Here is a 24,925-nt window from a genome sequence, read left to right as displayed (position 1 = left end):
CAGGATTCCTCGTGTGTGAATGTAGATGCAAAATTTCAGTTTCAGCTCAGAAAGCTGACAAACTCATTGTTTGCCAGCTGTCTGAGCAGGATCATCAACAGTCAAACCATCAATATCAAGTGGACCAACCTGATTCATCCCCTTCCTTGTAGAGCAGAGGTTCTTAACCGTTTGCTTTAAGCAAGCAAGTTTTTACAGCTTACAATATGTGCGAGCACCATATATTAAATTTTTTTGCTTAAAGATTAAAAATGCATTTTTTAAATAAATTTTTTAGCCATATTACACATACAAGAATTACATTTCTCAATTAAAATTTGGGTGCTAATATTTATTACCTTATTAGTGTGAACCTTAATTTTGAAGAGATGATGCCAAACCTTTGAAATTAATTTTTCCATTATGAAGAGATAATCACAACTTTTCTTCCAAATGTGATGTCGACAATCTTGTCCTTTTTTTGTTTTTGATATTGTTCATTAATGAAAAAGCACTCACATGTGTACGTTGATCCAAACATAGAAAGTACTTTGAACACCTCTCTTTGTAATAAAGGGCATTTTTTGCAATCAGAAGAAACCCAGAATTTTAAAATAGTTTTGTGTTGGAAAAGACATTTCAGAGCTAAAGACGATTGCATATCAATAAGGTCTAACTTGGCAGCTGCTACTTCATCTTGATTGAAAATTTGTTCCAAGTTACTGATTTCAAAATTTCCGTAATTTATAATTTATTCAAATTCTGGGAGGTGCTCTTTTAAGTATTCAAATATTTCTTGGAATTGATCACTAAGGTCTTTGATTACATTCATTACAAATGAAGGGCCCTCTCTAGCAGTTTCCTCCCGACATTTTTTTAGAGTAGGAAAATGAAGCAAATTTCCTTTTAAAACTTGATTCTGAAACATTTAGTTTTTTCTTAAATGCAATAATCTCCTCGTATAAAACTATCACAAATTTATCTTTTCCCTGTAGCCTCAAATTTAACTCATTTAAATGGCTGAAGATGTCAACCATCAATCAAAGTCTAATCTTGAAATTTTCAGTAAAAATTTCATTAAAAGATTTTCTTTATTGCTTTCTATTAGAAAAGCTTTTACTTCTTCAAAGACCTCCCAAATTCTGGAAAGTGCCTTTCCATGACTGATCCACCAAACCTCTGTATGGGTAATAAGATCAGAATGCGGTGCTTACAAGATCTTGCAAAAAATATTTTTAGAAGTCTAATAATTCTAAAATATTTTAGAATTTAGGGATTTAGCAATAAAATGGTTGATGACTTTAACAATGACTTCAAGGCATCCTATAATTTCTTTTTGATTTTTAATTTGTGAACACAACGCCTCAGTATGAATCAAACAGTGATAATGTACAAAATTAGGTATCCTTTCATTTCTATTAAGATAAGCAATAAGTCCTTTGTTTTTACCTATCAGAATATCATAAGTGCGTCATATATATCTTTTCCAGTTGTATGACCAGTAAGCGGCAAAATAGCAAAAAAATCTACTTCACAGCTGCCATCATGTTGAATCAAATGAATAAAGCACAGGAGTTGTGATATGCCCGAAACATCAGTCGACTCATCACTTGCCAGTGACACAACTTGTGATTCTACCTAATAATCATTGACTATTACATCTGCAATTTTATGAACTCGATTTGAAACTGTATCATTACTCGAAGAAATATTTTTTGTGGAGCTAATCAAGGTAGCTTTCTGTTTTTCTGGTAAGATGCTAGCAAGCACTTCTAACAATGACACTACACAATTTTTTTTATTATTTCACCGCTAGTGTAAGGCAACGTATTCTTTGCAGTTATATTTGATAAAATAAACTTCATTGGATTAGCTTGACCTAAATTTAAAATACATATTTTCCTGTCTTTCAATTTTTTTTTTCTCTTTGAAGTTTAAGTTTTCTAATATCACTCAATTTGGGAAAAGCTTCATGAAAATTCCTATGGCATGTTTGGTAATGTCTTTGACAATTTGACTTCTGATAACCAGCCAAACACGCCTGACATAATGAGCAAATTACACCAGTTCCACTATTATTACCTATTACCAAATAATCATATTCCCAAGAGGACTGAAATGCATACTTTTTAATTTTTTGTTTCTTTGCACTTGAAATGTGTAGGTCTAAATGAGACAACTGCGAAGGTAGTGTTAATGCATCATTAACACAACGTTTTGGATTCTTTTTAAAATCTTATCCATTTTCAAAGGGTTTAGTAACTTTAGGAAATCTGTTAAAAGAAAATACATTTAAGTATTTGCACACAAAATCAAAAGATTTCTTATAACACTTTCATTACCTTTAAAGCCAGCACTACATATATACAGCACCTATTGAAGCATCGCAACTGAGCGTAACCCAACAGAAACCTGTTTAAACCTGTTCTAACATGTTAAAACCAGAAACTGAGAATTGCATGAAGCATTATCCTTGGTCTGTAGTGAGACTACGGCAACAATGATCGTACTCTCAACAAAGTATTTTGTAAAAACTTTTCTTACTAAATAAATGTCAAATTGACAATAATACGTCATGATATATATAATTTTCCTCTAATCACTAACAAAAGAAAGGATTTTTCTAGCGAAGATTGGCATGAATTTTTGTAGAATATCGCAGAAAGTTAAGAAATAAAAAGCACCATTTTTAAATACAGCCACTTCCCGACTTATGTAAGGGTTGCATTCCGCGGAACTCTGCGTAACTCGGAATTTCTCCCATGTTTGTGCAGCACTAGCAACTGTGCTTGCTGAATTGATTGAATCAAAAAAAAAAAAAAAAAAAATGTTTGATGAACATGTAAATGGAATTATTTATTGTATTTATTCAATTTTTTATCTCATGTGCAAAAAAAATTATTAAAAGTGTGCAATTTAAAAAACTTCAAAATTATAAAATTACAAAAAAAAAGAGGAGATAGGCATAACGTCGGTAAGTTTTACCCCTCGAGCATCATTGCCAGAATCGACGTCTTCAGCTGATAAGTATGCCACTGCAGAGGTTGAGGGCTGTGGAGATTTAGAAGGGCTCGGCTGGAAACAACATATTAATGGATGACTGGACGGTGGCTTTTTTTCTTTTCATCGTAGATTTCTTTGTAGCAAGCAAGCATATCATTCACCCCTCTGTTAACTTTTAAGAATAGTTTGCTGTCAGGATCCATTTTCTCAAACCTTGCCATTGCTGATGCAATTTCACGAAATGCCATTGCCATCTCTCTGGTGGTGAAGATCTTGGCTCCTCAATTCGTTCATCTTGAGCTTCATCAGCATTTTCTTCTTTCACTATCACTGCCTGCAAATCAATAAGTTCTTTGTTAGATAATTCCTTCTCTTCTTCCTCTGTTAACTCCTCCACGTCTTTGGCATCAACCTCCAACTGAGGTTGATGCCAAAGACGTGGATTGTTTGGCATCCAGGTTGATGCCAAACAATCTTATCTGAAACCTTTACAATCTTATCTAATATTTACAATCTTACCTTTACAATCTTATCTGTAACCTCTTCATATGATTCTTTTTCAAATCCTTCAAAGCCTTTTACGTGTCGTAGGCATGTTTTCTTCCATGTACCATTCAAACAACTTTTAGTAATTTCCATCCAGGCCTGATTAATATTTAAGATGGCATGGTAAATATTGTAAGACTTCCAAAAGTCTCTTAATGTAAAAATTTTCTCACCGTCTTCTGCAGACAATGCCTGAGCAAATGTGCGTAAATAGTATGCTTTTAACTTCGAAATAACACCCTGATCCGTAGGTAGGATGAGTGAAGTCATGTTTGGCGGTAGAAATATGACTTTCATGTTAAAATTGAAATCATCTAGATGCGTAGGATATCCACAGCATTTAAGCCAATCCTCAAAGAAAGATATTGTTATCCATGCTCTCTGGTTCGATCAGCAATGCATGGGTAGGGTGGCTTTATTGGTGCCCTTAAATGCACGAGCACCCATTTTAGGATCGGTTGCAAGCAAAATTTATTTTTAAAGGCACAATGTTGCTCATGAGCACCAGGTTAAGAACCCCTGTTCTAAAGTTTATATAAGTAAAGAAGTCCTTGCTGTTTTTCTTAGCATCCTTTGCCAAAGATTTCTTGTGTGGTATTAGCTGCTATGGCTATAGTATGCCTTAAAGGTTTCTTGTAATCTGCCTTCATTTGCCTAACCTCCTTTGTGACTTGATTGTGGACTAGCTTTATTTACCATAGGCTTCTGTGTTGCATTTTAATTTTTATGCATCCCATGCATTTTTCTTCATCCTTGAGAAGGTTCCATATCTGTGGGAAAATAAAGGAAGGCATGTGGAACATGCCTTCCTTTATTTTCTCCTCACTAAGTCGGGGAAAATTTTCCTTGAGATATTTGAAAACTGGTCCATCTTGATCCATGGCCTTAACAAATTTTTCATAAGTCCTAATTTTTAACAGGATTTTGCTTGACTGAACTAGTGGACTGTAATGGACATTTTTTATCCTTGGATTGAGTGATTGCCTTGAAGGCCTGGCTTTTCTTGTGTAATGAGAGAATTGTGCTCTACTGTCCCATTTGCAAAGAAAACAGCCACGTTTTTTGTTTTCCTGTTGCATTCCTAACAAGGTGAACAAGGAATTTGGAAATAAAATGAGGATCTGTTGATGTGGGAGGGTTTAGGCAATTTATCTCAGTCATCACTTGACTCTTCCTCAGATTCTAAAACATATTCAGCTGGTGGCTCATGAACAGGAAATCCTTCTCTATGGGGTCCTGGTTGAATAGCAAATGGCATATTCGTGTAGCTTAAGGTCCACTTTTTCTTCTTGGAAATCCCCTGCTGAAGAGGTGGTACCATACAAAAATAATAGTCATTTATATGATCTGAAGGCTCTCTCCATATAATAGACATGGCAAAAGGCACTGAGCGCCATTTGTGATTTAACTAGCTGCAGAGATTAAAAGCACAAATATCGCATCAAATAAGAGGTACTAAGCTTTTATCTTGGGCCCCAACCTTGCAACCAAAATAACAATTATATGCTTTTTTTATTATCGGAGTAATGGCACACTTCATCATGAACATTAAAAAATTTATCTACACTATTTACACACACACATGCTAAATTTTAAGTTTTTGCTCAGTTGAAAACAACAAGTGAAGCATGGACAGACTGACTGATGCATCTAGACAGGAAATAATGTGACTCAATACTAATGGCTGCAGTGTTGCCACACTAAATTTTCCCCCAAAATCAAGCAAAAACATGCTGAAAGTGATGCATATAGTATCATTAAAAGTGCTAATAATACATTTTAACTGTCATATTTGTATTTAGCACATTAATATTAGTCAAAATTGACTAATTTTATTACAGAAACATTTTAGCTATTGACCAATGAATTCATGCATGAGGGACTCCAGCACATTTTAGTCTCACTGCTTGAGAATTTCTTGTTAATAAGTATTTTGGCTGTTTGGTTGATAGAGGAGGATGAGCTAAGTGTTCTACTGATTTAAAATTACTAGAATTCTTCTCGTGGAGATTACAACAATAAACCTAATGAAAACCGACCCAGCTCCACTTAGATTTAAGGAACTGGCTCAGTCAAGGAATATAGAAATCAATGATGTATTTCAGGACATGACACCACCAGATCCACCCTGGACAAATATCTGTGCAATATATGATGACTACTTTCAGCAGTGGGGAAAGAACACCCTGTCTCCTTCCAATATCGCACAGTTACATTCAACTTACACTCTTTATAATTCAAACGCATGTGAATTAGAAATTCACATGCGTTTGTAAAATCTATACAGATGGATCAAAAACTGAGACCCAAGTAGGTGCTACAGCAATCTTCCCGTCATTCAGCACTTCTGTCTCATTGTCAGTTGAATGCAGTATCTTCACTGCTGATGCTATAAGCTCTATGCTATAAACTTAGCTCTGGATCACATTATTGAACATCGAATTCTGTCTGCTTTAATATACACAGACTCACTCAGTGCTGTCTCAGCCATAAATGCTAATACCAACTCCTCTTGCCCTGTAATAAAAACAAATCCATTCTAAATTACTTGTGTGTAATGAGGCAAACCAAACTGTGACATTCTGCTGGATCCCATGGCATTCTGGGATAGCAGGAAATGAAAAAGCAGATCCTGCAGCCAAACAGCCAGATACTTCTGTTTTACAGAATTGTCAAGTTCCATATACCAATTTCAAACCCATCATCTGTAAAGCGTGTTACAATAGCTGGTCAATAATCTGGAGAGGTTATCCAGAAAACAAACTTTACCGAATAAAACCAGAACCAAAGCTATGGCTCTCCAGCTTCCGGAAAAGCAGACGAGGAAAACAATTTTAGGAAGGCTAAGAATTGGACATATGCACCTCACTCACCTGTATCTATTAACCAGTGACAGTGCTCCCCAATGTACATCATGTCAAGTACAACTAACCATTCGCCATTCTCCACAAATGGGCTATAAGGAAATGGACTGTCCACACTTTCAAAACATCTGCTTAAACACCTTTAAATCAATTGCTAATACACAGTCATCAATAAATTTATTGCAGATTCTTGGAGACGATCCTAATAAAGAAGAACTGTTTACTTTCCTAAATCGTATAGGAATATATCATAAAATATAGTTATATTAATGAATCTGATATTTCATATTCACCATCAGAAAGACACAATATGGCCCTGGCAGCCTATGTGTCATTAAATTCGACAACAACCACAACAATCTCATGGAGATACCTCAAGGCTCTTGTTTATGCTGCCCCAATTTGTAATGCACAAGTTTGCCATGTGGATGGTTGTCAAGCAATTCAAAACACTGAGAATTTTCCAACATGTTTTTGTGACAATAGACAATAGTCTCTGAGGCATGTATTGCCACTCAAGAAGGCCATTTTAAACACTTTGCTTTGATATAAAGTTCTCAGAGTGCATTATATACTTTAATAAAAGGTTCAACTTTTTCGTTTTCTCATTCTGTGAAGAAAAAGAAAATGGGCTATAAGGAAATAAGCATTTCTGGACAAGTCCATGTCAGTTTGGTGCATGAGACAAATTGGTGAAAGACAGTTGGTCGCTACAATGGTTTTGGTGAATACAATGATTTGGTGAATTCTTTGCAAGAATTTGGTGTGTGATAAAGGAAGATCAGAAATGCAAACTTTTAACATGCTGTGCTGTAAATGGTTAACATAATGATCGTAGTACTTTTTAAATTTAGGTAGAGTGCACTATACACATTGGTTTTTTAAATTAATGCACATTTTATTTTTTAGGGAGATCCTCTAAAAAAGTACCATGGACAGGTCAAAAATTTTACTTTCTGTTTTGCTAAAACAGAAAGTAAAGTTTCATTTTGATTCCTTTTGCTTTTGTAGGCTGTATTTGTAGGAAATTCACATGGTGGTATGTTGTTCTGGAGAACATTTGTTTTTGCAATCTGCATCATACTTTTTATTGAAAGCAGTTAAAACTAGTGTTAGGTTAGTTCCACAGATGACTTAAGGGCAGTAGAATGGGGAACAATATATACATTCCCTGGGCATTCCCATAGAGGCTGTCGATGCAATTGATTAATGGTTGGTAAGCCATAAAACACTTTGCAAGTATGGAGAAGGATAGTTAAAAGCATGTTTATTTTTACACTAAACAGATAAGGCTGTGAGGCATCTGTATATATTGGCTGAAAATTGCATATAATGTATTGTTCATTTGCCTTGTTTACTTTATAAAATCTTAGGGGGGGGCAATTTGTACATGTGCTGTAATAATTCCTCCCATTGATGGGATTCAGTGTGATGCATCCAGGCCCCCGATGTAGAAGTTCCTAAAGTGCTTCTTAAATAGTATAACATAGTTAACAAAAAATAGAGTCCCAAAATGAACCATGCACTTGAGTCTTTGAATAGCAGCATGGATTGGTTGAGTATGCACCTGTGTCTTTAGCATAATTATCTGAGCATATGATAAAGTATTACAGTATGGACAGACAGTTATGCTGAAGACAATAGGTGCATACCCAGTTTCCTGCCTGTAATTTCCATCCTATAAGTAGGATTGACTTGAATAATTTTACACAAAATAAATTAATAAAAATATATTCTGTTATTTTATAAATTTCTTCATTCCTCCTAATTAAGTGACTAAAATTTCTGTTCTGTATGTGATACACTGAATTGTCATGCACCAAATCATCATTATTCACCAAATTGCCGTATCCGCCAATTGTCTTTCACCAAACTTTCACAACAAGATGGCATGCACCAAATTGTCCCTCACACTGGGCGCCTCCGTAGCCAGGTGGGAAGGAGCAGCAGTGCATAGCACATGCTTCTTGATTAGACCGGGGTTCGAGCCCGTCACCACCAAATACGGAGGATATGGAAAGGTCAGAGAATGACCACCGCATATTCCCGGAGCAATATGGCCTTAGTTGCTAATGCTCCTAAAAACCAAATAACAATAACAACATCCCTTACACTGAAATGTCGTACTAGGTAATTGTCTTGTTTTTATACCCCATTGAAGTGATTCATTTCTGGACCTATGCCCATATGAACTTTTTCATTCCTTCACTCTGTAGAACATTCTGCCCAACACTTAGCATTAGCATTAGTAGAGGCATATGATGCAAGAAAGCAAGCTTATGCAGCATCAACCAAAAAAAAAAACCACTCCCATTTCACCCCTCCGTTTGTTCAAAATACCTGTCCAGCTGAGCCTATCAACTTCCACAACAAGGGATAGAAGTCTGTTCCAACTACCTGCTGGCTAAAGGCAAATTTGTGCACATCTATCCTACATCTATCTTTCCTCAATTTGAATTTATGCCCTCTCAGGTGATTATTCTGAGCAAGAGGAAGAATCCCATCAGCATTGAGCATGCTCAAACCATTCAAGGCTTTATATACCTCGCCGGTGCCTAGTCTCCAGACACTAATTTGCAAAACTTAAGCCTTTCTTCGCAACTCTGTTCCATTCACTAACGATTACAATATTTAGTTAATATTGTAATCGTTCCAGCAGCTCTACATCCTTCCAGACCTGTATACAGTACTCAAGGTGTGGCCTGACCATTGTCTTATACAAGGGAATAATCACCTCCTTATCCCTGCTAGAAAAATTCCTATATATCATTGACAAGACACCATGAGCTACTCGCAGCCTGTCTGCACTGCTCAGAAAACTTCATATCTGCCTGCACAATTACCCCCAGGTCCTTTCCATTCTCTACCACTGTCAGTGTAGTACCATAGAGTCGATACGTTGCTCTGGGGTTACTGTTTCCCATATGTAGTATTTTACATTTGTCAATGTACTTATATTTGTCTTGTTTTTTGTTTCATTTGAAAAATCATATTTTTTGACAATATTTACTGAATATAGAACATCAATAAGCATGTAATAAAAAAAAGAATATTTTTAGCCTTACAGTTTGTTTAGTCATATTGTAGCTATTACCAATAATAGCTACAGAAAAATGAATTTTTTACATATTTCACACATGTGTTGTACTAATAATTGTACTGTTGTCACCCTGTCGTCATTCAAATTCAGTTCTTCAAATCTAGCTACTCCTGAATGCATTCTTCCTGAATTTGGATCAGTCAGATTTGTACCTTTTTGTTTTAAAAAAAATTACCTACCTAATGTTTTCATTTACTCTAATTTATCTAATTCTTCCTAAAATTTATTCAAACTGCCCACTTGCACACCAGGTGGCAGTTTGTTTCAGCAAATTCTTATTTAACATTGTTCTCCATTAGCAGTGTGGTATTGGTTTATAGATACTGTGATCTGTTCTGTTGCATAAATGCCACCATTGGTCAAATTTATTTGAGAGGTTAATATTGATTTGTTTAACATTTGAAATACAGTGATTCCATAGCTATTGTGGTCTTCTAGCCTTCTGACAAAGTGAAGCTCAGTGATTGGTCTGGTTTAATTTATTTATGTTACACAGTAATATTTATTTGGCATTTATTTTATATTATTTTCAGAGCATATTCCTTATACAATACTTAGTTGCAATTTACTTCTTCTCACCCCTTCTTCTTTTGTTGCTGTAGTTATGTTATTGAATTTCTTTGTATTCATTTTGTACCTGGTTTATCATTTTGCTGACATATCAGTTGGTTTGGGGTTATCACATTGATTAGTTCAAGGTTATAGAATGCAACAGCTGAAAATTTTGACTTTTTTTTTTTTACTTAATTAACATAGTAAATTATGTTTAATAAATAAATGTAATTGTCTCAATCATGTACATTAGCTTATTTTTGAATTTAGCTAAGGACTTAATAAGCTACAACATAATAGTCATAGAGTCTTTGTTATTGATTTTAGTGTGAATGTCCTAACCAATAACTTGTACTGTAATGCATGATAGTAGCAATTGCAATGTTTTAAAATTGTAGTAAAAACAAGTTGCTCAAAAGTAATAATCATGTAGGTTAGTATATTTTCGTATTTAGCTAGGTATTTAGACAGTCAGTAGTATTATTTAGAAATATAATAGCATATATATGGGTTAACTATGGTGTATTTACACTGATACTATATAGTTAATTATCAAAACCCATAAGGATTATGCCCTGTGCATTTAATTTTCCAAATACATTACCACCACACTCTTTTGGCATCTCTCATAATGTGGATATAGCTTCACAACTGTGATGGCTTGTATTACCTGGGTACCTGCCCGCCCACTTGATGATGATGATGATGGTGGTGGTACCACTGAAATTAAATAACAGTAGTCTTCTCTACTAGAGAAGCGTTATTTATTTGAAGTAATGCAATAGTAGCTATCTCGTTGTGAAGGCAACCACATTATGAGATACAATTAAAACGATGCCCTCTACGCTACATATGTAGTTCAAATATATGGGTTAACTATGGTGTATTTACACCGATACTATATAATACTTAGTATCATAATCTTAGAATAACATAGCATTATCTCTTAAGTTTGTGTGGTAATTAGGGAACCATCAAGCATGAGCTTCCCAGCATAATGCTGGAAATTAATTCATGACACAGCTTGATCCTCCATGATAGAATGCACTGCTCCCACAGTAAGTAGTAGCTATTGTTGTAAATTTTGTAAATATAGTAGCTATATTTACAAAATATATTTCCAGTTATCTGGGAAACTGGAAATATATTTTGTAAAAAAACAATAGGTGGAAGGGCCAGGTATGTCTGTCAGGGTCAAAAGTTGATCACATTGAACAACAAAGGTCACAAAAGATATTTTATTTGTTGGTAATAACGATACTAAGAGTGGGAGATAGTTTACTTAACAAGTACAGGACACACTGTTGAGAAAATGTTGTGAGTTGCAATTAAATTTGAAAGTGCCTGCAATTTTTCCCAGACATGACAGGCTGGATGTAGCCGAGTGGTCAGGTCTGAGAGTGCATTAGCACGTGCTTTTAAGTAGACTAGGGTTCAAGCCCATGACTACTAAATACGATTGTTTGTATTGATGATTTATTGTAAACTCCACTGATCTGGTGGTTGTATAAACAAGACGTATGTGACGAGAGCCGTGTCAATTAGCCCTGGAGAGAATGTGCAGGGCTTTTTGGGATGGAAGTTTTCTCAGTATGATCTGTGCTTGTTAACACAACTATTTTTACAGAGAGATGGGATGCACTTAAACAGATGAGGGGTTGTTGATGCTGCTATTGAGGCAGTGTTAGGTGAGTCAGAAAACTACTAGCTTGTTCGGGGGATACACAGATTAATACATTAATAACAGCCAAAGGCAGAGGTGTAAGTGATTCTTGCATTGCTTTTATTGCTCATACTCTGTAATTTTCATTCCCGTGATCATGATATACAGTCGAAAAGCATTGTCAGCTTCAGGAAAGAAAATTGTTATTAAAAATTTGTTAAAATTAAAAAAAAATTTTTTTTAATTTAATTTTTTAATTAATTTTTAATTGTGTTCAGTAGATTTTTTAATTGTTTTCAATTTATTGTTTACTGTAATCATTTTGCATTAATGTTATATTCATTTTAATTTCTGGAGGGTATCATACAGAAGTGTTCTACGTATCATATTGAGGTAAAATTATCTTATTCTTCTACAAAAAATTAAGAATTTGCAGATAAAGGAACAATTGGTGGCAGTGATCACACTGTACTGATATAGGATTTACTTAAACACATAACTACCATCAGGGGTAAAGGGAAGGGTTATTGCTTTCATAAAGGTGACTACAGTGGTCTCAGACAGCTGTATGTTGGGACCAACTGATGATGTTACCAACAGCAAATTCTAAATGGGAAGCATCAAAAATTTAATCTTGGAAGCTACTAGGCTTTTCATACCAACTAAGAAATACCCTTCAAAGTTTAGGCCCAAATGGATATCACATGAACTAATGAGACTTGTGGCACAGAAGAAAAATGCATGGGATGCATATAAATTATCAAGCAACACAGAAGCCTATTATAAGTATAAACTAGTCTGTAATCAAGTCACAAAAGAGGTTAGGGAAGCTAAGGCAGATTATGAGAAATCTTTGGCAAAGGATGCAAAGAAAAACAGCAAAGACTTCTTTACTTATATAAACTCTAGAAGGAAGCAGATGAATCAAGTTGGTCCACTTGATATCAGTGGTTCAACTGTTGATGAGCCTGCTCAGATGGCTGATAAATTGAATGACTATTTTGTATCTACATTCATACATAAGGAATTCTGTAGGGAAGTGGAGAACAGAAGCTTACTAAACTCTAATTGGGAGCTTAATGATTTTGTGATAACTGAGAGCAAGGTTGGAGGAGAAATTGTACTTAAATATAAGAAAGGCACCTGGGATGGATGGAATCTATCCAGTTATATTAAACGAGGCAGCACAAGAAGTAAACAAACTCCTAGCCATAATTATGAGGGCATCCTTTGACTGGAGATGTGTAAACCCACGGACTGGAGACGTGCAAATGTATCCCCAATTCACAATGGGGGATCAAGGGGTGACATGAATAATTACAGACCTGTAAGTTTAACTTCTGTTCCAGGGAAAGTAATGAAGTCACTGGTTAAAGAAGCATTGCAGGATCATCAAGACAAGACACAGCATGTGTTTGTTAAGAGGAAGTCTTGTCTGACCAATTTGATTGGATACTACACATAAGACGCCTACGAGCCAGGTGGGAGGGAGCAGCAGTGCATAGCATACGCTTCTTGATTAGACCGGGGTTCGAGCCCGTCACCACCAAATGAGACTGATGCGGAATGGTCAGGGAATGACCACTGCATATTCCCGGAGCAATATGCTTTCACGTTGGAAAAAGTGCCACAGAATTTGTTATCTAGATGTTTGCTGCAAGAAATTGTCAGCAGATCAAAATGCTGCAAGTGAATTTTCCCAAAAATTTTTAGACGTTATACAGAAGGAAAATCTTACTCTTGAACAAGTCCACAATTTGGATGAAACAAGCATAAATTTTAAATTTATTCCAACGAAAATGCTAGCAGCACCACAAGAAACATTCGCTATTGTTTTCAAAACGAATAAACAGAGAATCACTGTGGCCCTTTGTACAAATGCTGCTGGGAGTCACAAACTGCCCCTTTTCATTGTAGAAAAGTCAGCCAAACCAAGAGCATTTAAAAATGTAAGTTTCAGTGCTCTATCAGTTTACTACAAAGCCCAGAGGTCAGTTTGGATGGATTCTTTTCTATTTGAAGAATGGTTTTCAACTGAATTCATTCTAATAGTTAAAGCACATTTAATGCATTTGAAATTACTGCTCAAGGCTGGCTGTTCTTGTCCTTGAAGGCACCTCCGTGGTCAGGTGGGAAGGAGCAGCAGTATGTAGCACACGCTTCTTGATTAGACCCGGGTTCGAGCCCGTCACCACCAAATACGGAGGATGCGGAAAGGTCAGGGAATGACCACAGCATATCCCGAAGCAATATGGCCTTAGTTGCTAATGCTCCTAAAAACCAAAATAACTAACTAACTAACTCTTGTCCTTGAAAACACTCCAACACATCCCATCGACCTATCTTCTGATAACATCAAGGTGTGATAGTTAGTGTGAGAAGGCATTACAGAAGAAAACTTCTTTCAGAAATTCTTGAGAAGATTGCCAATGAAGAAATAGAAATTAACATCAAGGATGTGGTTTACATGTTGGCATCTGCTTTTGAGGAAATGCCTTCATCAACATTTGTGAGGTTATGGAGAAAACTATGGCCTGATGTCAAAAAATTAACCGCAAACTGTGATCTGGACAAAGAGCCATGCACTGAGGATCTGATAGACCATGACAACATTGCTCTGCTTAATGATTTGAAACAATTATCAAAGTTCAAAGGCCTGGAAGAAAGAGACATCGATAAATGGCCTGTAGGAGATAACATTCTAGAGAATGAAATGTTAACAGACAATGAAATTATTGAAGCAGTTAGTCAAGGAGAAATGGCGGAAGATGAAGGACCAGAGAACCCAGAAGCCATGAGCATAGATAAAAATGACAAAAGAATAAGTCATTCAGAAGGAAAGAAAGTGCTTGTAACTGCGATAAGATATATCGAACAGCAAGATAATTCATCTGCCATTAATATAATTCTTATGAAAAAGTGGCATGATTTTGCTTCAAAAAATGAATTTTAATCAAAAAGACAAATGAAGATTACTGATTTTTTATTTAAGTAAATGTTTAATAGACATTTATATACAACATGCTGTATATTTTTTTTTTATTTAATTTGCAACTGGCCATTCGTTTATCCGACCTGAAGTCCAGTCTCATAGGGTTAATCGGGAGTCTACTGTGTATTCATTTATTATAAAATTCAGTTAATATGTATTATAAAGTTCATTTTCATCCTGTGAGAAATAAATATTGTTATTTTGTACTTTTAATATAAATCTTGGCACAGATGTCCAATTATTACCCCTGGCCACCCAGTTCCCTGCTTCCGAAGGATGCAGGGAACTGGGTGGAATTCTAACACTAACTTGTTAGAATTTACTTTTGTGTAAACAAAACCAGTTTATGGTAGCTACAACTTAAGTGTATTCTGAAAAACATCATTGCGAAAGATGAGATGTTAATTAACAAAAGAATAAAAACAGTTTTTCTAACTTGTTTACATATACTCCTATGGGAAAAGGTCAGTTGCAATTGTTACACCAGTTCAAAAAAAGTCTCTTCTACAGTATAATCTATTTCTTGTGCCATTCTACAATACTGAAAAACCAATAAAAACCTGAAGAAGTACGCAATACTGGAGCAGCTCTAAAAAGACAGGAAACAAATTCCTTGTTCAAAACACGAGGAGCTTGGAACAAAACTTTTCGAGTGGTACTAACAAATGTGTGCAAATCAGGCCCAATTTTGCAAGAAAAGGCGCTCAGCAACATGGAATTAGTGACTTCAAATGCAGCAGTGGCTGGCTCCAAAGAGTTAAAGACAGGAATAACTTGGTTTCGCGAAATGTTTGCTGCGTGTCTGGATTAATCGACTAAGAAATGGCTACAGGTTGTTTGTGTTCAGTACGGTCCATTCTTGAAAAATATGAGGCAAAGATTATTTTTAATGTAGACAAGACAAGTTTATTTTATAATTTGCTGCCAAACAAAACGTTTGCTGTTTGAGGAGAGCCTTATCATGATGGAGTAAGTAAACAAAGACTCATGTTCTGTTATGTGCTGCAGTACAAAACTATGCCCACTTGTGATCGGTAAGTTTTCCAAGCCAAGATGTTGTAAAGAAGTTAGCCAATCTCCCTGTGATTATGAGGCCAAAAGAAGTGCTTGGCTTACATTTAAAATTTGTAAGTCTCGGTTATCAAAAGTGAATAGAAGAATGGCTTCAGAAAAAAGGAACATTTTAATGATTCAGGATTGTTGGACAGCATGTTCTGCCAAGACACTTAATTAAGTTGACAAATATATGGCTGTTGTTTTTACCTCCCATTACCACCAGTTTTATGCAGCCACCGGATCAAGGCATTATTTATAACCACAAGAGAGTACATAGTGCCTGCCTGATAAAGTACTTGATCCTCAACATAGGAGGGAGGAAACAGTTTGCAGCCAAATTGTAAGGTTTTGGATGCTATCCATAATCTTGTTATTACTTGGGACAGTATTGTATCAAGTGTAATAATCAGCTGCTTCAGGAGTGGTTTTGGAGCAAATGTCATCGAAAACATGGTCCAGCAGACTAATATGATAGCAACATTGAGGAATGGGGGGAATTTGAAGGAGCATGTGGATTTTGTTGGTGAATTTGAAGAGTTTGTGAAGGGACATGATGTAGTTTCTACCAGAACAACGCAACACCAGAAGAACTGCTGAGCAGTGAATAACCGACAGTGAAAGTGAAGACGCACATGCTGCCATCTAAAACAAAGATGCCCAAACTGCTCAATGCATTTTGGGCATCTTTTTGTGGGAGAATGTGTTGGCCTGCAGTAACATTGATAAAGAAAAAAACTATTGCATATGATAGTGTCTGAGTGCACATTGGATTCTTGCTTTAATTTAGAGACTAATTTATCAAAAAGTTAAATTGTTTGTATGCCTCCTTTTATACTTAGATTAATTTTTTACTGTGATACTAAAATAGTGTATATATATATAGATATATACTGTACAATATTTCTAATTTTCTTAAATTGCTTTTCTCCTAGTTTATCGTACAAATAAAATAAAATCTTTAAAAAGTGTATTATTCCTATTACTGTATTGTTAGACAAGGCTTTTTTTTATTATTTTTTATTATTTTATTTTATTTTATTAATTTAAATTAATTTATTGTTGTATTTATTTTTGATATTATTATTATTATTATTATTAGATATAGAGTATGTGCAAAAAAGAAAAAAAAATCTGGTAAAATTTTGACACTTTTGGGGGACAAAACATATTACAAAACGTGAAAATTTAAGTCCCTTGAGCTTTTCATTAATGAGATTCAACTGTATGATGTGGTTACAAAAGAACTGAATGCAAAAAATTATTTTGATATCATATACTTGGATTTCAGGAAAGCTTTTGATACTGTAACACATGGAAGACTACTGTACAAATTGGAGCAGTATGGCATTAAGGGCAATTGCTACAATGGATAAAACTCGCATTGATGTATGGTGCTGAGACACGGGCGATTACAAGGGCCCAGGAGAAAAAGATAGAAGAGGCAGTGGAAGAGGCCACCTCAACCTAGATTCCTGCATTTTTTTACCTCTGAGTAAAAAAATGCAGGAATCCAGGTTGAGGTGGCTTGGACATGTGGAACGAAGAAGTGAGGAGTATGTAGGGGAGAGGTGTGAAAAGTTGGAGGTGATAGGGAAGAGGAAGAGGGGGAGACCTAAGCTGAGATGGAAGGACAAGGTGGCAGAGGATTTAAAAGAGAGAGAGAGAGAGAGAGAGAGGATGGAGGAGAGAGGAAGCCCAGGATAGGGAAGGATGGAGGAGAGAGGAAGCCCAGGATAGGGAGGGATGGAGGAAAAGAATTAAGGACAGAAATGCTGACCCCATATAAACGTGGGAAGAAGGCGAAGATAAAGAAGAAGAAGAAGAAGAAGAAGAAGATACAATGGATAAAACGGTGGTTGAATGGGAGAAAACAGTGGTAATTAATGGACACTGCTCTTCATGGACTAATGTTGTTAGTGGAGTTCCCCCAGGGTTCGTTGTTGGGCCCATTCTTGTTTTCTATATTTATCAATGATATTGATGAAGGTGTATCAGGCTTAATGTCAAAGTTTGCAGATGGAAGAAAGGTTGGCAGGGTTTTTAATGATAGTAATGACAGTATGATACTGCAACAGGATCTAGAAAAGTTGGGCAGATGGGCTGAGAAGTGGCAACTGAAATTTTAAGCCAAATTAATGTCATTAGTAAAATGATGCAGAACCCGTCATGTAATATAGAAACAGTTACTGAACATGTTGAACATCTTGTAAATCATTTAAAAGATTATACTAGGAAATAGAACAGACCAGAATTTTGAAAATGTTATTAATTTTGCAACACAAATAGCGAATATTTTGGATATTGCCCCTGTTTTTCCCGAGGCTCGAAAAAGACCAAAGAAAAAAAATGTTTGAATATGAAGCAAGGGATGAACCTATAAAAAATGCCAAAGATAATTTTAAAATAGACTTTTTTCTTGATACTTGATGCTACTCTGTCATCTCTTACTGAAAAGTTTATGCTGTTGAAAGAGAATAATGAAGTGTTTAAAATTGTCCATAATTCTTCCTCTTGCTCAGGATAATCACCTGAGAGGGCATAAATTCAAATTGAGGAAAGACAGATGTAGGATAGATATGTGGAAATTTGTCTTTAGCCAGCAGGTAGTTGGTTGGTGGAACAGACTTCCATCCCTTGTTGTGGAAGTTGATAGCCTAAATAAATTTAAGGCTCAGCTGGACAGGTATCTTGAACAAATGGAGGGTGAAATGGGAGTGGGGTTTTTTTTTTTTTTTTTTGCTGATGCTGCATAAGCTAGCTTTCTTGCATCATATGCCTCTACTAATGCTAATATCAACGCGTTAAAAGAATGGAATGAGGAAGATATATTAAAACATTGCAAAGATTTGCACATGAAATTAAGCAACGACAAAAATCCAAATGATCGTGATATTGACGGCATAACTCTTTTTGAGGAAATCAAATCCTTACAATGTTTTATAGAAAAAGAAATGTCTCCTCAAGATTTTATATATGAGAACAATTTCTCATATATGAGAAATTGTTAATTTTATATATGATTTTATATATGAGAATAATTTCATAATTTTATATATGAGAACAATTTACAATATGCGTTTCCGAATATTTCAGTAGTCCTAAGAATTTTTCTGTACTACCAGTGTCAGTTGCTTTAGGAAGAAGTTTCTGGAAGCTTAGCTTAAAATTATAAAAAAATATTTACGATCAACTATGGCACAGGAATGTTTAACAGATTTATCTATAACATCTATAGAAAATGATATTATGGATAATTTGGACATTGGTGCATTAATAAAGAATTTTGTAGAAGCAAAAGCCCGAAGAGTACAAATTATGTAGTTATTTTAATTATAATGTGTGTGATTAAATTCCGTGATTATATAAAAATATAATACAAATTTACATTACATACTACTAAATATTAGTGCAAATAGACTGCTATTTGATTATAGTTATTACATATTATATAAGATTAGAATATTAGACTAATAGTTACTTATATACATATGCAATATTTTTGTGCTGCCGAAAAAATATTTTGTTACCTACTTATATATATATATATATATATACAGGGTGATTCACTACCAGTGCGACAAACTTGCAGGAGGTGTAGGGGGCACAAAGATGAATCGGAATCACATAGCATTGCAGGATCCGAAATGCCTTCGTCATGCGGTAGAGGACGTTGAAAGGGAAGTCGCGTGAACAGCGATCCCGCTGGAAGTCAGCATTTGCGAACTGGTTCCCGAGGCAGTAGGATGGATGAGTATTCAAATGTTGAACTGGCCGACATGCACCTCGCGTATGGAGCTGCGGACTGTAACAGACGCGCCACTCTGCGCTTGTACCAGGAACGTTTCCCGCACAGGCGTGTTCCTCATCATACAATTTTCGCATGTGTTTTTTCTCATCATACAATTTTCGCAGAAGGTTACGTGAGACTGGTTGTTTCACGAGAGATACCATGAATCGAGAGCGAACGACGAAGACGCCAGACAATGAGGAGAATGTCCTACGTCTTGCAGAAGGCAATCCAAGTAAGAGAACTCGAGCGATAGGCCAACAATTGGGTATTTCCTAATCCACTGTATGGAGGATACTGTCAACAAACCAAATGAATTCATACCATCTGCAAAGCATCCAATCATTGGTGCCTGCAGATTATTCACTCCGGAGGACTTTTGCTACTTGGTTTCTTCAACAGAAACAGTTCGCAAATGCTGACTTCCAGTGGGATCGCTGTTCACGCGACCTCCAGTTCAATGTCCTCTACCGCATGACGAAGGCATTTCAGACCCTGCAATGCTATGTGATTCCGATTCGTCTTTGTACCCCCTACACCTCCTGCAAGTTTGTCGCACTGGTAGTGAATCACCCTGTATATATATATAGATATGTTTTTTTTTTTTTTGTGATATATTGAACATTAAGTTGAACTGAATGTACTTTGAATACTAAAATAATATGTAGTCTTTTGTTACTTATATGTGTATTTATTTTAATTATTTTTTAGTGATACTTATTAACAAGTTGATCTGATTATTATCATACTATGTAATCTTTTTTTCTGCCGAAAATTTATTTTGTGACCTATTTATATTTTTTCTGTTTGTGTTGATAAATTTAATAATACTTTGAAGTGATTGTACTGTGATTAGAATAATAAATATATAATAAAATTTTTAATTAATTTTGTAAACCCTTTCTAGTAGAGGGCAATCTTATGAAAGTTTGCGGACGGGCGGCTGACACCCACGCCGCAGCCCTGGGACTAAGAAAAAGTGCAAAAAGGGGGGGGGGGTGTTCCAAAAGTAAACAAAAATTCACCATTCTAGATTTGGTGTACCTTCTGCTCTTTAAAAAATCTGGTTTTATTTTGCATTTTGATAAACCTTTGTGAATTTCATTGTATGGAACTAAGCATTTTTGGAGCTCCCTTTTGAACTTTGGAGCTCCCTTTTGAACTTTGGGTTCCTTTCATTTAAGAATTTACATTCAAAAAATAAAATTCTAGTTTCTCGGCTATCTTTATGCCTTTCCATATGCTTTTTAGTGTAAAATTTGGAAGATTAGAATTTTCTTCTGCGATATCGATCTTCTGAATTGATTTGGTTTTACCTCCGATGCCATTTCCACCAAATCCACTTCACCAGCCTCTTTTTCTACCAGTAATTCCTGAAAGTCTTCAGTAATTATATCTTTTTTTTTTTTGGTCGTATCAGCAACTAAGGCCATGTTGCTCCATATATACTGTCCATAAATTGCGGGTGTTATGAGGTTGACTTTTTGTTTGCTGGATGAAAAACCCACGTTTCTGGGAGAAAAAACCATGCTACCCTCACCTGACCCAAAAATACCAATAAAAATTCCCTCCGTCATGAACGGGATTCGGACTTAGGTTGTTTCCACCCGGTTTGGGGAGGAGGGTGATTCTATCAACTGTGCTACCCACGATGGCATCAGTAGTTATATCAACAAAACCTTCCCCTCCTACTGATGTAGCAAGTTCTACTATTGCACCGATTTTGTTTTCTGCTGGTTCGACCATATTTCATGAATGAACTGAGTCTAGCCATACATTTTAACGCATTTAACGTTGACAGGTTTACTTCTTTCAGCCACAAAGCAATGATTCTGATACAGTCCACAAGTGAGAAATGTTTCCATGTCTCCATTACTTCAATAAACTCGGTATCAGTTTTTTCCAAAATCCATTGTAATGATTTTCTGGCGCCTCCATAGCCTGGTGGGCAGGAGCAGCAGTGCATAGCACACGCTTCTTGATTAGACCGGGGTTCGAGCCCATGACCACCAAATACGGAGGACGCGGAAAGGTCAGGGAATGACCACCGCATATCCCCAGAGCAATGTGGCCTTAGTGCTAATGCTCCTAAAAACAAATAGCAAACAATGATTTTCTGATGTCATTAGTTTTAAAGATGGATATGATGCCTTGAGCTAATGGCTGAATGAAAGAAATTGTATTAACCTAGTACAACTAAATGATTTTATAATAACTGAGAGGAAAGTGTAAGAGTAATTGTTGGAGTTAAATCTAAGAAAGGTACATGGGGTGGATGAGACCCTTAGCCATAATTATGAGAGCAACCTTGCATTCAGGGATGGCCCCCACAGACTGGAGATGTGTGTTATATCCCCAATTCACAAAGGGGGATTAAAGGGTAACAATTATTGTAGACCTGTTAGTTTAACATCTGTTCTGGGGAAAATAATGGAGTCACTTGTTAAAGAAGTAATACAGAATTATCTAAACAAGCTGCAGTTATAGATCAGACACAGCATGTGTTTGTTAAGGGAAACCTTGTCTGACCAATTTGATTGGATACTACAATGTGGTCACAAAGGGATTTACTTAAAGATGTCACTACCATCAGGGGTAAAGGGAAGGGTTTTGCATTCATAAAGGTGTCTACAGTGTCTCAGACAGTTTTTAAATTATATATACGTAATAGGACCACCTGATGATGTTACCAACAACAAATTCTGAATGGGAAGGGGAAATTTACCTGACTAATTTGACTATGATGTGGTCACAATAGAACTGGATGCAAAAAATAATTTTGATATCATATACTTGGATTTCAGGAAAGCTTTTGTTACTGTTGCACAAATTGGAGCTATATGGCATTAAGGGCAAGTTGCTGCTATGGCTAAAGTGATGGTTGAGTGGGAGAAGACAGAGATTGCAATCAGTGGACACTGCTCTTCGTGGTCTTATGTGGCGCACTATGGCCATAGTTGCCGATGCGCCTAATAAATCCCGAAACAAACAAACAAATCGTGGTCTTATGTTATTAGTGGAGTCCCTCGTGGTTCAGTGTTGGGTCCATTGTTGTTTTCTGTATTTATTAATGATATTGATGAAGGTATATCAGGCTTAATGTCCAAATTTGCAGATGATATGAAGGTCGGCTGGGTTGTTAATGAGAGTAATGACAGTACACTACTGCAACAGGATCTAGAAAAGTTGGGCTGTTTGGCTGAGAGGTGGCAACTGAAGTTTAACATTGACAACTGAAAAGTACTAAACTCAAGGTAGTGGAGAATGAAAAAGACCTGGTGGTAATTGTGCAGTGAGATATGAAGTTTTCTGAGCAGAGCAGCTCATGGAGTCATATCAGTGATATGCAGAATTTTTTTGCTAGCAGGGATAAGGAGGTGATTATCCAATTGTATAAGGCAATGGTCAGGCCACACCTTGAGTACCGCATATAGGTCTGGAGGCCTCATTTTAGGAAGGATGTAGAACTGCTGGAGCAACCAGAGAAGAGCAACAAGATTGGTGAGGGAGCTCTTACTAAGAAAGGCTTCAGTGCTGCAAATTGCAGTGTCTTGAGACCAGGCAAGGGGATCTTGAATGGTTTGAGCAAGCTCAGTGCTGATGGGATTCTTCCTCTTGCTCAGATTACACACCTGAGGGAGCATAAATTAAAACTGAGTTATAGTTTGAATTGTCAAACTGATTTGTGTTTAGCTAGCAGGTGGTTGATTGCTGGAAGAACAAACTCCTATCTGTCATTGTGGAAGTGGATTGCTTAAATAAATTCAAGAAACAACTAGACAAACTTTTTGAAAGAATGTATTGGTAAAATGAGAAGTGTTTTTTTTTTTTTTTTTTTTGGCTGATTCTGTATAAGCTTGCTTTCTTGCATCATGTGTCTGTCACTTGTAACGCTAATATGAAGGGATACTAATATTTACATTAATGTCGCTTTAATGGATATTTTAATTTTCAAATTTTTAGTTGCTTAGCCGAATATTTGCCACTTGCATGTCCGAGTTAATGGAATGTTGTTTTTCACTTATTACATTAAATGCTGTTCCATTGGACATCAACTTTCTTTTTCTTGTGTGGACTTAGTGGAGGACTGGATAAATTTTGATAAATTTTTCTTTGGTTATTCAGTTTATAATTGCTCACTTACGTGTTATTGTATAAAGTGTTGTAAGTGGGGAAGACTAGACAATATTCCTGTTTGCGAAACCACGAGAAATATTTGGACTGTGTTTTTGGGTAATATATTAAACGCCGACCTGGCTCACCAGGTGGGTCAAGTACCTGCCAGGCAACCCAAAGGTCACGGGTTCGAATCCCGCCTCGGGCTTGGATCAGAGTAGTGCAAAAACCTTAGGAGGCGCATTATGGCCACAGAAGCCAATGCACCAACAACTAACAAACAAAAAATATATATATATATATTAAACATTTCCTTTAAGCTTGTGGGGTAGGAGCATCATTTTACCAGGGTGGGGAGTAATAGTACTGCAGATAAAAGAGATGAGTGGGATTATTCTGTAGAATGGTGGTAATGTTAGTGATCAGTTGTTTTTCTGGATACTGCACACTTCGAGTGAATTTTCAGGGTGATGCACCTGACAATACTTCTTTTCATGGATGATGACTGAATTTGATTAAATATGATACCTATGTTTTGTGGGCTTTATTAACTAATATGCACATATTCTGCTACTTTTTTTTTTTTTTTTTTTGTTAGTTGCTTTTCTCTGAATCATTTAGTATTGTTTAATTATTGATCAGTGTATTTTTGTTTTACACACGTACTACCAATATTTATTTATTTTATTTTCAGTTGACCACTTGTCTAAGTACTTGGCTATGCGCTTGGCTTTAGACAAACAACAAGATGAATTGGGAACTGAAGCACCTTCTGATTGTTCACCATTTGTGATTTACATTGCTGTTACACCTGGCCAGTTTTTACCCCTTGGTGGTAATATGACTTTAGACCAAGTAAACGAGAAATATTGGAAAGTTAATAAGCCCTTAGAAATGTATTACTCTTTTAAAAAATCATGAAATATTTTTCTCCAATTAATTATTTACATTATATCTAATAAAAGAAGGGTGCATGTGAGTGTGTGCCCATACACACACACACACACACCTACCCTTCCTTTATTCATCCATCATTATAGTGATTCAAATTCCTTCTCTCATTAATTAAAATTTTCATAATAAATTTATTTTCACAAAACTTCTCGTTCATTTTTTTAATTATATTATGAACATATGTAGATTGAAATCTGCCTTGTGAATGTTGCATTTTATAATTAAATTTCTTTATGAGAATGCCTGTTAGATTCATTGGAGACATATTTACACATATTACATTATTGTGTATATGAGAGAGAGAGAGAGAGAG

The 24,925-nt window shown here is 35.9% G+C and overlaps 1 protein-coding gene across 1 annotated transcript in view; it reads left to right on the top strand.

The window, feature by feature from the left end:
* Sce (E3 ubiquitin-protein ligase Sce) overlaps positions 1-24,708 on the top strand; it is a 68,702-nt gene extending 43,994 nt beyond the window's left edge. Inside the window, exon 2 of the mRNA XM_090377756.1 lies at positions 24,353-24,708. Coding sequence (XP_090233882.1) covers positions 24,353-24,579 — 227 coding nt within the window. The 3' untranslated portion in view covers positions 24,580-24,708. The remainder of the gene's footprint in view (positions 1-24,352) is intronic.
* The last annotated feature ends 217 nt before the right edge of the window (positions 24,709-24,925 follow it).

This window comes from Mastigoproctus giganteus, chromosome 7, assembly GCF_048544385.1.
Source record: "Mastigoproctus giganteus isolate SK-2022 chromosome 7, ASM4854438v1, whole genome shotgun sequence".
Taxonomy (NCBI): domain Eukaryota; kingdom Metazoa; phylum Arthropoda; class Arachnida; order Uropygi; family Thelyphonidae; genus Mastigoproctus; species Mastigoproctus giganteus.
Note: the sequence above shows the minus strand (reverse complement) of the source record. Positions and strands in the feature narration are given on the sequence as shown.